The 13,453-nt window shown below is 35.5% G+C and overlaps 1 protein-coding gene across 2 annotated transcripts in view; it reads right to left on the bottom strand.

Annotated features, from left to right (window-relative positions):
- The window catches only part of LOC112047462 (probable ATP-dependent RNA helicase spindle-E), a 29,910-nt gene extending 17,716 nt beyond the window's left edge, over positions 1 to 12,194 (bottom strand). For both annotated transcript variants that reach the window (XM_052888096.1, XM_052888097.1), the window contains exons 1-10: positions 11,438 to 12,194; positions 8,904 to 9,104; positions 8,384 to 8,605; positions 6,913 to 6,988; positions 5,999 to 6,297; positions 5,032 to 5,252; positions 4,199 to 4,353; positions 2,963 to 3,126; positions 1,938 to 2,105; positions 431 to 593 (exon numbers count right to left, since the gene is read on the bottom strand). In XM_052888096.1, coding sequence (XP_052744056.1) covers positions 431 to 593; positions 1,938 to 2,105; positions 2,963 to 3,126; positions 4,199 to 4,353; positions 5,032 to 5,252; positions 5,999 to 6,297; positions 6,913 to 6,988; positions 8,384 to 8,605; positions 8,904 to 9,104; positions 11,438 to 11,644 — 1,876 coding nt within the window. In that variant the 5' untranslated portion in view covers positions 11,645 to 12,194. The remainder of the gene's footprint in view (positions 1 to 430; positions 594 to 1,937; positions 2,106 to 2,962; positions 3,127 to 4,198; positions 4,354 to 5,031; positions 5,253 to 5,998; positions 6,298 to 6,912; positions 6,989 to 8,383; positions 8,606 to 8,903; positions 9,105 to 11,437) is intronic.
- Between the last annotated feature and the right edge of the window lie 1,259 nt (positions 12,195 to 13,453).

Raw genomic sequence — 13,453 nt, 5'->3', positions numbered from 1 at the left:
GGTATACGTAAGAAGGTATTTGATGACTTCAGCTCAGTTGTTTGTTAGGCAGCATGATCACCGTCACGCTGCCAGTTGCGTTAGTGATTTTATGCAATAATGTTTTTTGTTGTCATTGTTAATCATAAATTGTTTAGTGTGGGCATGGTGAACATGTCGAGTAGGAAAGGTGATTGTTTATGCATTGAGTGTTTGAAGATGGTGCCAAAAAAAACGAAATAAATTTTAAGAGCCTATTTGGCATATCACCGCCTTCAAACTGATCAACAGAAAAGACATAGATATGGTTTTATTTATCACTTTTTGGAGTAATGCATCTTGGAAGTTGCAAATTTTTGTAAAAAAAAAAAAATAAGCTTTCTAGTAGGCAACCACAAGGAAACTACAAGGGTTCCTTGTTGACCACGGAACCCTAAAAAAGCCGACTCACCCATTACAATACTCTCTTCCAGGCAGCCGAAGATGTAGCCCAGCACAATAAGCTTGGATGACTTCACATCAAGTGGTAACTTCGCCATTATACGCCCCATGTAAGTGATGTCACCGTCCACTGCAGACCAATCATCGTCTACCGTCTTTTTCAATGCTCCCACCTGTTATCACAACATATCATACTAATAATATAAAAGTGAAAGTTTGTGTGTAAGTGTGTATGTTTGTTCCAGCTACTGAAGCAGCTACTAAAGCGATTTAGCTGAAGTTTAGAATAGAAATAGATTTAACTCTGGATTGTCACATACTTTTCATCCCTACAAAAACATGGTGTGATTTTTTATTAAATATTTATTTATTTGTATATGTTACCGTTAAATTGTAAAATACGTTAGTTTATAATCTCACTCGTGATATTGTAATCTACCGTCATATTGTGAACTGAAAATACTGATAACAATTTTACGTGTTATTCTGTGGTATATAAAGTTTTTACCTTTTTTTTGGTGACATGGCATTGAAAAATATAAACAACCCTAACATTTGACCTTTTAAGCAACAACCCGTTGTCTCGCGTTAGAGCGCTCGGGAGAATTTCTCATCACTTCAAGGTGTTGACGAGTCCAATTATAGGAGCCAAACTGCATAACTAATATTTATTATAACTAAAAAATAATAAACATTTTATGTTTTCATACAAAGTAATTCAAATATTTCCGACTATCTATGTAATTCAAATATTTCCGACTATCCACAATTTTTAGATGTATTATTTACAAAAGAAATATTTTTTACTCTAAAATATTCATTTTAGAATACAATATTAGACATGTTTAATTCATTTTCCCTAAAGTATATAACCCTAGAGCTTTGACTATTAATAACAGGACCTACCTCGCTAACCGTTACCCCTCTGGCAAAGATCAAAAATCAATGATCTAACGCGTTTATTAAAAACTGTTGTTGTAGAACTGATGTTTCACTGTTGTAATCGTTTTCGTCGTGTAAAGAGCTCCCTACAAATGCCAGTTCGTGTAGTTGAATGGCATAAAAAAGGCCAAAAACTTGTAGTTTAGTAAAAGATGGAGTAACGTTTCCTTTGTAAGTATTTCTACCTTAATTTTATCAAATTTGTAGTAAAAACAATTTCTAAAAAGAATCGAGTCTTTAGACGGAACAGCAAAAAATCGATAATGTAATCGAACATTCTACATATATATTCTTTAGATAGTCTAAGCGATGTGTTTGTTAGGCTGTGTAAAAATCAAGAGTCTAATTTATAGTTGTGTGTAGTGTGTGGACACAAAATATATTTAATGGTGTTAAATACATTGAATGTGTGAGTGAGGTAAACTCACACATTCAATGTATTCGCCCTCAAAAAACGACGGACTTTTTTGTTGGTAAATTTGGGTGCGAAACAGGTCCATAGTCTAAATAGTCAAAGCCCTAGAGTTATGGGAAATACGCCCGATGTATATATTTTTTAAATAATATTTTCATACCTCTTTCAGCACAAGTATGGTGCGGAGTATATTGGACATGTCAGGTGGGTCCATGGCGAGCGCCAGGATGTCGGCTGGCGGGCCCATGTCGAGCATTTTGGCCAACAGCACCAGACGTTCTAGAGGACATCGGACCATTTCTGGCGTGGCATCCTGGGGCAGGGTTACCTGTAAAAAAAATATATTTATTATTCTACAAAATACATATTTAAATTAAGCCTAACCATAATTCAACACAAAAAACCTAAGTTGGTTTTACTGTGCACTGGTTATTATTACATAACTAGCGGACGCCCGCGACTTCGTTCCGCTAGTTATGTAATAATAATCTATAATAATATTATAAAGCGGAAGAGTTTGTTTGTTTGATTGAACGCGCTAATTTCAGGAACTACTGGTTCGATTTGAAAAATACTTTCAGTGATAGATAGCCCATTTATCGAGGAAGGCTATAGGCTATATTATATTTAAAAAAAAATTAGGGATGAAATCCCAATAATGTAACTCAAGGTGTACAAAAGTTTTGTTTAAATGGCGTGCGCTGCAAAAACTATCATTTTCTACAAAAATACAAAAAATGTCGCGACAGCATATCTATCTATCTTCTATATTTTAGCAGATGTAGTACCTTTTTTACTTTAATAAATCATTTAAATCTTATACTAAGATTAACGTCATTACTTACACAACTAAACTTAAATTCTTATCAAAATAAATTACTTAATAATGAAGAGGATATTATACAGATAAGATTTACCTTTTACAGTATGTTAATTATTAGTCATATAGTTTCGGAGATAATACAAAATTTCTAAAAGACGCCCCGCTAAGAAAGGATTTTGATCAATTCTACCCCCAAGGGGATAAAATAGGGGATGAAAATTTGTCAATTTTAAACCGATTTAGCTGAAATTTGGAATAGAAATAGATTTTACTCTGGATTAACACATTGGCTACTTTTCATCCCGGAAAAATCCATGGTTCTCGTGGGATTTAAAAAAGTAAATAAAATAAAACAAACTCACGTAAAACTTTTGATAAATGAGCCTGTAGACTCGCCCGTCGCGCACGCGGCCGGCGCGCCCCGACCTCTGCTCGCAGTTGGTCTTGGACGCCCAGCACAGTTGCAGCGAAGTGAAGCTCGTGTTGGGATCCACCACTAACCTTTTCATCAGGCAGTAGTCGATTACTGTACCAACAAAATTAAACACTTTATATTTTATTTTACATACAATAAGTTATGAGGGGTTTAGACTTGCCGTGCGGCAAGTCACCAGTAACATTGCTTGTAAAAATCTAATTGTTACCCCATTAACACCGGACATAACATAGCATGGTTTTTAAATTGATCTCTTATAAAACTTAATTTAAAAACCATGTATTTTTTCAAATTTTATTATTTTATTTATTTATTGTTATTTAGAAAATTTTCCTTGCATGGCAAAAATCGACCCATGTAAACTTCTACACTAACACTTCTAGTAAAATTCTGTAAAATTTGCAGCCATTGAATCTTGCGATGGTAGAGTGATGCAGCAACACCCTCCAGTTGTCTTTATCATTTTGTCTACATGTTATACATAAATAATTGATTGATATACACATCATACTATGACATCAGGCACCATAATGTAGCTAACAGTGATGTTGGTGGCTATTGAATCTTGCAATGGTAGAGTGAAGCAGCAACAGCCACCAGTTGAATTCCACTTTGACCAGTTGTCTTTATCATTTTGTCCACGTGTTATACATAAATGATTTATTGATATACACACCATATTATGATATCAGGCACCGTAATGGAGCTAACCGTGATGTTGGTGTTATTGAATCTTGCGATGGTAGAGTGAAGCAGCAACACACACCAGTTGAATTCCTCTTTGACCAGTTGTCGTTGACATCTTGTCCACATGTTATACATAAATGATTGATTTTCTCACCATATTTGATATCAGGCACCGTGATGAAGCTCTCAGCAATGTTGGTGGCAAATATTATATTGCGATGGTGGAGTGCAGCAGCAACACAGACCAGTTGAATTACTCTTTGACCAGTTGTGGTTAACATCTTGTTCACAAGTTATACATAAATGATTGATTTTCTCACCATATTTGATATCAGGCACCGTAATGGAGCTAACAGTGATGTTGAATCTAGCGATGGTAGAGTGAAGCAGCAACACCCACCAGTAGAATTCCTCTTTGACCAGTTGTCGTTGACATCTTGTTGACATGTTATACATAAATGATTGATTTTCTCACCATATTTGATATCAGGCACTGTGATGGAGCTCTCAGCGATGTTGGTGGCGAGTATAATCTTGCGGTGTCCGGGCGGCGCGCGCTGGAACACCCGCACCTGCTCGTCGGCCGTGATGGTAGAATGCAACGGCAACACCCACCAGTTATATTTGACCCTTTAAATTAAAAAAAAAAACAATCAAAACAAAATAGAATCATTTATTTATCGTGGTATATACCCGTTTAAATAACATTCATAATGAACAACCACGAAATAAGTTTAAAATCATTAGTAAAATAGAATCAACAAAATTAATATGTTATTTTGCGCAAAAATGTGCATGAAAAACCAATAATGCAAGAACATACACAACTTGTATTTCTCTTTAGTAAATTATCATTTGACAGAAAACAAATTAAGGGCCAGTTTCATCAGATTCTAATAAGTGTCGGATAGTTTAAATGAGAAAATTTGTGAACATCCAACACTTTATAAGTTGGTAGCATTGGTTTTTATAATAAACAGCCAAATGAAACCATGGGCACAACTTTATAAAAGTTCAAAGTATTCATTAAAAGCAAGTGAAAAAGAAAACTCGTAGTATAGTATTAATGATTATAATATAAATGATAAAAAAGCTTGGAAATGAAATGTTCTACATGACTGGCTATTTAAATACTTATTGTTAAATAGAGACAGTTTTATAGCATTAGATGGTTGATCATATACTTCTGAGAGAAAAGTAACGTCTTGCGAGGCAAGTCCTAAACAATAATTGGTGTGAGATCCATGATGATGTCATCATGGATCTCAAACCAATTATTGGTTTCATAACCAGACAGGCAATACTCACTTGAAATCACTGTCTGTGAGGACAGCGTAAAGCTCCTCAATCTCATAGATTCCAGGCAGAAATATAAGTACGGACGGCACATCGGCCTCGGCTCTGTCTATATCGACGAATTCTTCTTTCATGTCAATCTGTTCAAACTTCTCTATTAATGTTGATACAAGATTGTTCATGTCTGGATGAATTTCGGGGTCTTGTAATTCACGCATATTTTGTTGCAGGTTCTGTTAAAAAGATTTGATTAATTAATACTATGTACTACTTGCCTCGCGTTGCCAGATGTCCAGATTTTGGTGGGACGTCCCGATTTTTAAATCAACAATAAATGTACCGCGCGGGATAGGCTCAGTCCCGCTTTTCGGCAACAAATGCTCCGTAAATTTAAAGAAACTCAATCATTTAATATACAGCTATCCTGTGAAGAGTTTAATTAGTTAGTTATTAGTTAGTTATTAGTTTCGTCTTTATTAAAGAGAAAAAAGATACTTTACACGAAGTTACATCTTCACAGATATATCATGAACAAGTAATTCTTATAAATAATTATTACTATCCTAATGTAAGTTGGATTTTTTAACACCCATCTACTCGTCATTCACATCACAATTTATTTTCACGAAAACGTAATTAGAACTTGAATAAAAAGATAAATATTCAAAAATTTACGGTTAATATACGTTTTTCTTACGATGTCCCGCTTTTGAATGAATCCCGCTTTTTTCGCTCAAAAAGTTCCTAAATCCCGACTTGGCAAAAAAATCAATGCTGTACTTACCTCTCATTCCAGTGAACCTATGTGGTTCTGGATCACGAAGTAATTGTATCATGAAATCAACTTGGCAAGTTACGTTACGTTAAGTAAAGATAAACAATTTAAGACCAATTAAAAAAAGTGTCAATTTGCCATTTATGATGAGTTCCTGGGATTGAATCCTCAGCGTGAATAGTAGATATTGACTTAGATACTTACTGAGTAACCCATCTTAGCTATGTGGTCCAGATAAAACAATTTCACACTGAATGTGGGTTTGTCATTTGTAATTTTGAAGCATCCAGAGGATTGCAGACCCATCGATGGTGTTGGCAGTGTGAAGTAGTCTTGGAATATCTGCGTGTTGAAGGTAGCAGACATGAGGATGACTTTCACTGTCCTTGTAGCTGTGAACAGCAGTTTCCTGACCACCAACAGGAGGAAATCCATATCCTGTTCACGCTCGTGAACTTCGTCTAGTACGATATGGGTGTATTCGTCTGTATTCTTTGCGTTCACTGAAAAAAAGATAAATGCTCATAATGCTTGGAGACTTTGGCCTTACCCATTTTTAGAGTGCGGTAGTGAATCTAAAAAACAGTCAGTCCGTATGTGGTTAGAAAAAAATGAAAATAAAATCTGTTTATTTCAGGCCATTTGTGTTAATAATTATTAGCTTATTATCTATGTTAGTACGAGATACAAAATACTAAAGTTAACATTAATATAAATATCTGCCCCTCCTTACTGATGCACACGTATATTTAAATCAATTTTTGGCGCAAAAGCACAATTTGATTCGCGGTGGCGTTCTTTAAATAACCGAAAAAACTGACCACGCGCGGCTTGTCAGGCAAAGTTTAGTATTCTAGGGTTAATTTCCAGGTATGCCTGGCGAGAGGCTTCGGCCGTGGCTAGTTTCCACTCTACCAACAAAAAACGTACCACCAAGCGATTTTACATTCCAGTACGATGTCTTGTAGAAACCGATGTAAGCGTGGATTTTCATCCTATGCCTAACAAGTTTGCCCGTTGTATCTTAAATTGTATCATCACTTAGTCAGGTGAGTATGCAGTCAAGGGCTAAACTTGTAAAGAATAAAAAAACAAAAAATAAACTATAGAAAACTTACCAAGTTTCTGGAGCAACACTCCTGTTGTCACATAAGATATTCTCGTGTCAGTAGTTGTTTTGTTCTCAAGACCAACCTGTTACAAATATGTAAAATAATATAATTAAATTACCGACATACACAAATAAAAGGAGACCAACCATTTTTATACATTGTTAGGCCCAGACTTGATGAATGGGGATGATGACTAGGTTTGAATATATTGATTTTTATGATACATTCGGGTAAATAAGGTCAATGTTAACTAATTTATACATAAAAAGCAAAGATTGTCTGGATATTTGCAAAATAAATGAGATTATAAAATTTCAAAATCTATTAAAAATATTTTATCGTAATTAGATGAAAATTCACACAGTTTTAGCTTCATTACATTAAATGTGACATTTTTTAATATAGTAACTATAAGCATAAACGCACAAATAACAAAGATATTAGTAATTTTGTTTGAACGCGCATACAAATCTAACGATCATTACATTGCGTATGACGTCATTAGTTCGAGCCATTTTGTATGGGCCGTTTTTCAGGGATCCGCGGCAGCGCCGCAAATCTGACACTTTAAATCCCTGTAGCTCCGAAAGTAATGATCGCAGATATCCTGTTACTTTTACAAAATTGCTTTGCTATTAATATACTCTTAATTTTTATACAATTTAAAAAACTGTCATCATCCCTATTCTGATATGAATCTATTACAATGTCGAAATGACTATAGGTTTCCATAGTCAACAAGGAATGCATATGGTTTTGTCATCTCTGTCTGTCTGTCTATCCATCCACAGTTTAGATTCGAGACTATAATATGTTTTATATTTTAAGAGCTTATTTTGTATGTATCATCTCATGATTTCTACCACAATGACAGACCAATTGGTCATGGTGTATTGGTCCACCTAGGTCCTTCTGTAATTGGTCTGAGTAAACAGCTGATGCAATGGAAAGGAGCATCTTGAAACTAAAAAAAGCTGACAAAATAAACAGTATAATTATTAGGAAAAAAACTAATCTCACAGATGCTCTGGACCATGCACAAAGACTTAAGACTTAAGTGGAGATGGGCAGGCCACCTTGGCAGGCAAAAGGACAAACGGTGGACTAAGATAATTACCTATTGAAAAGGTCCACTTGGAAAAAGGAAAGTAGGAAGGCCTGTAGGAAGGTGGGTGGACGACATTACCGCAGTGGCCGGCCAAGGTTGGATGGAACTCACAAAAGAAAGGGACAAATGGAAAAAGATGGAGGAGGCTTACCCGAAGGGGCCCATTATTAACTAATTAATTATTTAATATATAGACTAGTTAAAATAGTTTTAAGATATTGTTAAGTACTGTCTAAATGGGAAAAATAAAGCTTTATTATTATTATTATTATTATTATTATTATAAACAGCTGATGGACCTCCACTGCTGGATATAGGCCTCTTGCACAGAGTGCACACTTATCATCCCTATTAAAATGAAGTCTATACCTGATAACCGACGACTCCACCAACATCCCAGCCTCTCTCTTGAGCTACTCTCTTCGCAATAGATATGGCTGCTATTTTCCTGGGCTGTGTCACAACAATCTTGCACGGCCTTCTGTTGTTATATGCATCATCTAAAATCCACTGTGGGACTTGTGTTGTTTTCCCACAACCAGTAGGGCCTTCAATTATTGTAATAGGAAAAGTTTGAATTCTTTTTAATATCTGAAAGAAAATATTTAAATAGCATTTTTTTTTTGTTAGACATCAGGGACTGCAAATTCTGCCTGAAAAGGACACAACTGGCCAACATAGTATAGTAATATATACTCATTCCTTGTGTAGTTCCCATTTCTGTGATAATATGAGTGTAAAATGTAACACTCACAGATAATATGGCTTTCTAGTGGTAAAAGAATTTTCAAAATCGATTCAGTAGATCCAAAGATTATTGTAGGGGACATCACCATAAACTTTACCTCCTTATAATATTAAAATATAAAAGAAATATAAAGTTACTTACTTCTTCATGAAAATTATAAATAGCGAGTTTTCCAGTGTCTTCCTTTCTCTGAAAGGAGTATTTACTGTAGACTTCAGTCATGGCTTCTTCAGTTAATGATTGTATTTGGTTTATACTCAGAACTGAATCCCGTATTGACAGCTGTTCCATTGAGTTCAGCCCACCAGCAAGGCTATTTGACATTTGGCGTTCGACTTCACACTGGAATTACATTCATAGACTTTAGTAGATCCTCAAAATTAAACATGTCAGCCTTCACCGAACTATCTCCGTGACAGCCCAGTGGATGTGACTTCTGCCTTCGATTCAGAGGGTGTATTTTCTAATTCGGTCAGGGGCATTTTTTTTTATTCTTCACAAATTAACCCTTGACTACAATCTCACCTGATGGTAAGTGATAATGCAATCTAAGATGGAAGAGGGCTAACTTGTAAGGAGTAGGATGAAAATCCACACCCCTTTCAGTTACTACAAGAGTCAAGAGAAGATACAACTGTTCAACCTCCCGACTGACATCCTTCAATTGTCCCAACTATTTTCAATACAGGGCCCCTCTAAGACACACTACACCACTGGATCATATATTAGCAATCAGTCATTATAGAAGATCCGCATAAAAGAAAACCAATAACACTGTGTGCCAAAGGGGTTGTGGTTTGATGCCCGCCCCGTTGACCTATTGTCGTACCCACATCTAGCAGTCTATCCCGACTAATTGGAGATGAATGGGAATATTGGTCATATTATAAAAAATATAGCAAATATTCTTTTTAAAAACAAAAAAAAAGATTTCAACAGTGTAGCCATACAAAAAAAAAATATTGTATGAAAGCATTGTGTTCAATGTCCCACAAAACATCTGAACATACAAAAAAGGATTGCAATACACCACCCATGTGTGTGCCCTCTGCTGAGGCCCACATCCAGCAAATTATAAAAGAAGTATACCAGGAAATCCTAAATGGAAAAAACTCCTAGGCAATTTACCATGAAATAGGTAGAGAATCAACAGCAAACACACGAAATGAGCAATAATATAAAAAATCATCCCATAAACTTGAACTCTATAGATATTAAACCATAGTAAATCAGAGAAGATCAACCACAGAGAACCACATAAGAGATGGGAGGATGACCAGCCGAAAGGATGGCGAGGAAAGGCCAGAGATCGAGTAGAGTGGAAAAGTCTGGAGGAGGCCTATGTCGAAGGACAACCTGATTGCTCTGGTATATAAATTAAGTAATAGTATTAAGTATATTGTATGTATTCAGCAATCAGAGAATAAAGGCTATTTTTATTTTGTTTTTATTTATTTTTATTTTATTTAAATCAGAGAAACCTAAAACTTATGTTGAAGCTACTAACTCAAAATCCAATACACAGACAGCCTCCTACAAAACATTAGAAAACATTTTTATCAAACAACCAGAAATAAAATATTTTTAACAAAAAAATTTAACCAACAACAAAATCAAAAAAATAAACTAAATTGCAATGTTATTTTTCGCCTTTTAGTTTATTTTTGTGATTTTGAAGTTGGTTAAACTGGAGATTAGAACTCAACAAAGATGAAGTAGAATTACTACTCCACATGCAAAGGCTTAATATACTTCTTGTATCTGAGATTCACTTTACTAACAACAGTAACAATATGACAAAGATAAAGATCAATATCTCAGAAGTTTACTGTCCACCAAGCTCAGAATATTAGAAGAGTTATTTTCAAACTACTTTAAAAACCTTGGTGGCAGTTTCATTGTAGGAGATTGGAACGCCAAATATTCACTGGGGTTTAAGGCTTATAACAACCTGAGGTAGAGAACTAAAATAATCTTACTACTAGTGCAACCTCAGAACCAAGACATTGGCCTACAGATCCAAACAGATTACCAGATTTGCTAGACTTTTTTTTATTTGTAAGGGTTTGTACCAGCACTTCTTTACAATCAACCTTGGAAGGATCATCTAATCAAATCCCAGATAAGCATGAGATCAGATGTTGTGACTAAATCAAAGCGGCTCCAACTCTATAACAAATGGATGGACTGGGAAGTATTTAGCACACTACTTTCTGATGAGTTACAGCTTCAAATACCCCAGCCCACATCTTGATCGCTTGATCTGTTTTATGGCTGATACGCGATCAGCAAATGCTCGAATCCACAAGTTAGTATTAAATAGTACTCAGCTTTAAAATATTCAATCAGTTATTGGTGCCAGTAACGCTGCAGAGCTCGAGTCTCCTCTCAGAATGAGAGGGGTTAGGCCAATAGTCCACCACGCTGGCCCAATGCAGATTGGCAGACTTCACACACACAAAAAAATACGAAAATTCTCTGGTATGCAGGTTTCCTCAAAATGTTTTTTCTTCACCTTTTGAGACATGTGCTATTTAATTTCTTAAAATGCACACAACTGAAAAGTTGCAGGTGCATGCCCCGGACCGGATTCGAACCCACACCCTTTGGAATCGGAGACAGAGGTCATATCCACTTGACTATCACGACTCTTGCAACAAAAATGCCTTACTGACCTCTAAATATCTTTTCAACTCCTGCTCCTTTATTACTTTAGCGTAATCCGTGCCAGTCATTACAACCGATTTGCGATGATTCTCGCGTCTATCTAACTGGTTGAGAGTGTCTTCCTTCGTAATACGATGTCCACCGGTTTGCGGGGTTGGTAACTTTACAACCGGAGTTGGTTGGGTAGACCGAAAAAATGAATATACTTCGTCCATTATTTCGCCGAAACAGCGATCTATGAACAGACACACGCAAATTTATTGGATATTTATAAAGATATCCCTTTTACAAGTAGATATTACGATCCACAATGATTATACGATTCACAATAACATTGTCAATTTGTCAGTCGAGTCGAGAAAACAAGGATAGGGATGAAACGATACGAGTAAATACAAGTACGTACTCGATACTTTTGCGCCGATACCAAGTACTTTTAGTATCGATACTTTGAAATTAAGAATCGAGTGGGTATCGGTCAAAAGTACTCATATCAGTAAACCAATGTCACTATTTTGTTTTAACATTGATAATTGAAAATTGCATATTTTAAATTGAAATTATTGAAGGCATCCTAGCCTTAGTTTTGTTTGTGTAGTTGGCAAGCTTGTTTGTCTATGCCACTTCGCTTAAATTTAACTAGGAAACGTTTGGAAAAATTAATATTTTTGGGAAGCACTACAAAGACAGGCTTTTTCATAAATGTACTTAACAATAAAGAATACCTAGTACATGTTACGGTTTTTACTCAAGAATTTCCAAAAACGATTCGATACGAGTAAGTATCGATACTTTTCAACTGATACTGAGTAAGAGTCGATACTTGACGACCGATACAGTATCGAGTAAAAGTATCGATACCTCAATGGTATCGTTTCATCCCTAAACAAGGATCATGTCATGAAATCGAGAGACACAGCGGAAATCTCCTGAGTAAATATGTTCCTTGGCGGAAATGTACACAAACGTCAAAGTTAAATGAACGATGAATGAATGAGCATAGACTAGGCATAGAGAAATATGCAGTGTAGGAAATAGTAGTCTGAGACGGATATGACGTTGCTCGATCTCGTGTTGGCTCGTGGCGACGTTGTGGCGCGACTTGTTTCCGTAAAGAGTAAGGAGTTAGATAGGGGTAACGATCGGTTTCCCGCCAACCGATCGTTACCCCTATCTAACGTCTAGCGATATATGGTGCTCGACGTACGGTCGGAGGCGTTAGAGCCGTCCACATGTCTTGTTGTGTAATTCTTTATAGATTACTTGGGATAGGCGGGGAGAGTGACTTGAGAGGAATAGGGGGATGTTTGTAAATTATATTGTCCTGACAAATTTTGTTAAAACTTTTTTCAACATTGGTTTTCTCAATTTTATTAAATCCACTGCTAAAAATAGACTAAAGAAAAAGTATACTCTATGTATATCGTCAATGATTTACATCAAACAATATATACTCCTAGAAGAAGTGAATCTACTTATACGAAAACGTTGGACATAGCAGCGACATTATTTCCGCATACGAAATATTTTTGAATATTTCGTCAGCGGCAATTTTAAATGGTGATTTTTGATTTCATTTCTTTTTATTGAGGTTTAATAAATCACTTACTCACTTTTAAAATAATTAAAGAAACCAATTGAGAAAAACAAACAAAAAGACAAAAATGATTTTCTAATGTTACGCGAATCGATCTCAGGAATGTTATATACCTTGGTTATTCACCACTGGACCACTGTAGTGTAGTAGCTTTCTATTGGTAAAAGAATACTTATTCAAAATCAGTAGATCCAGATATTGCCTCTTACTACTTTTGAATCCTTATATTAAGTATAGATTATATTGTGAAGAATCTGACCAGAGATTGCCTCTTACTACTTTTGAATCCTTATATTAAGTATAGATTATATTGTGAAGAATCTGATTTATCATTAAGTAGGACTCATTTTTAATTTCTTTGTTGGTAAGCAGTGCACATCGAGTATGGCTTTAGTATAGAATTCTCTCTCCCATTGATATTGGTCGA

Source organism: Bicyclus anynana, chromosome 21 (assembly GCF_947172395.1).
Source record: "Bicyclus anynana chromosome 21, ilBicAnyn1.1, whole genome shotgun sequence".
Classification (NCBI taxonomy): Eukaryota; Metazoa; Arthropoda; class Insecta; order Lepidoptera; family Nymphalidae; genus Bicyclus; species Bicyclus anynana.
This window is presented reverse-complemented; position numbering and strand designations above follow the sequence as displayed.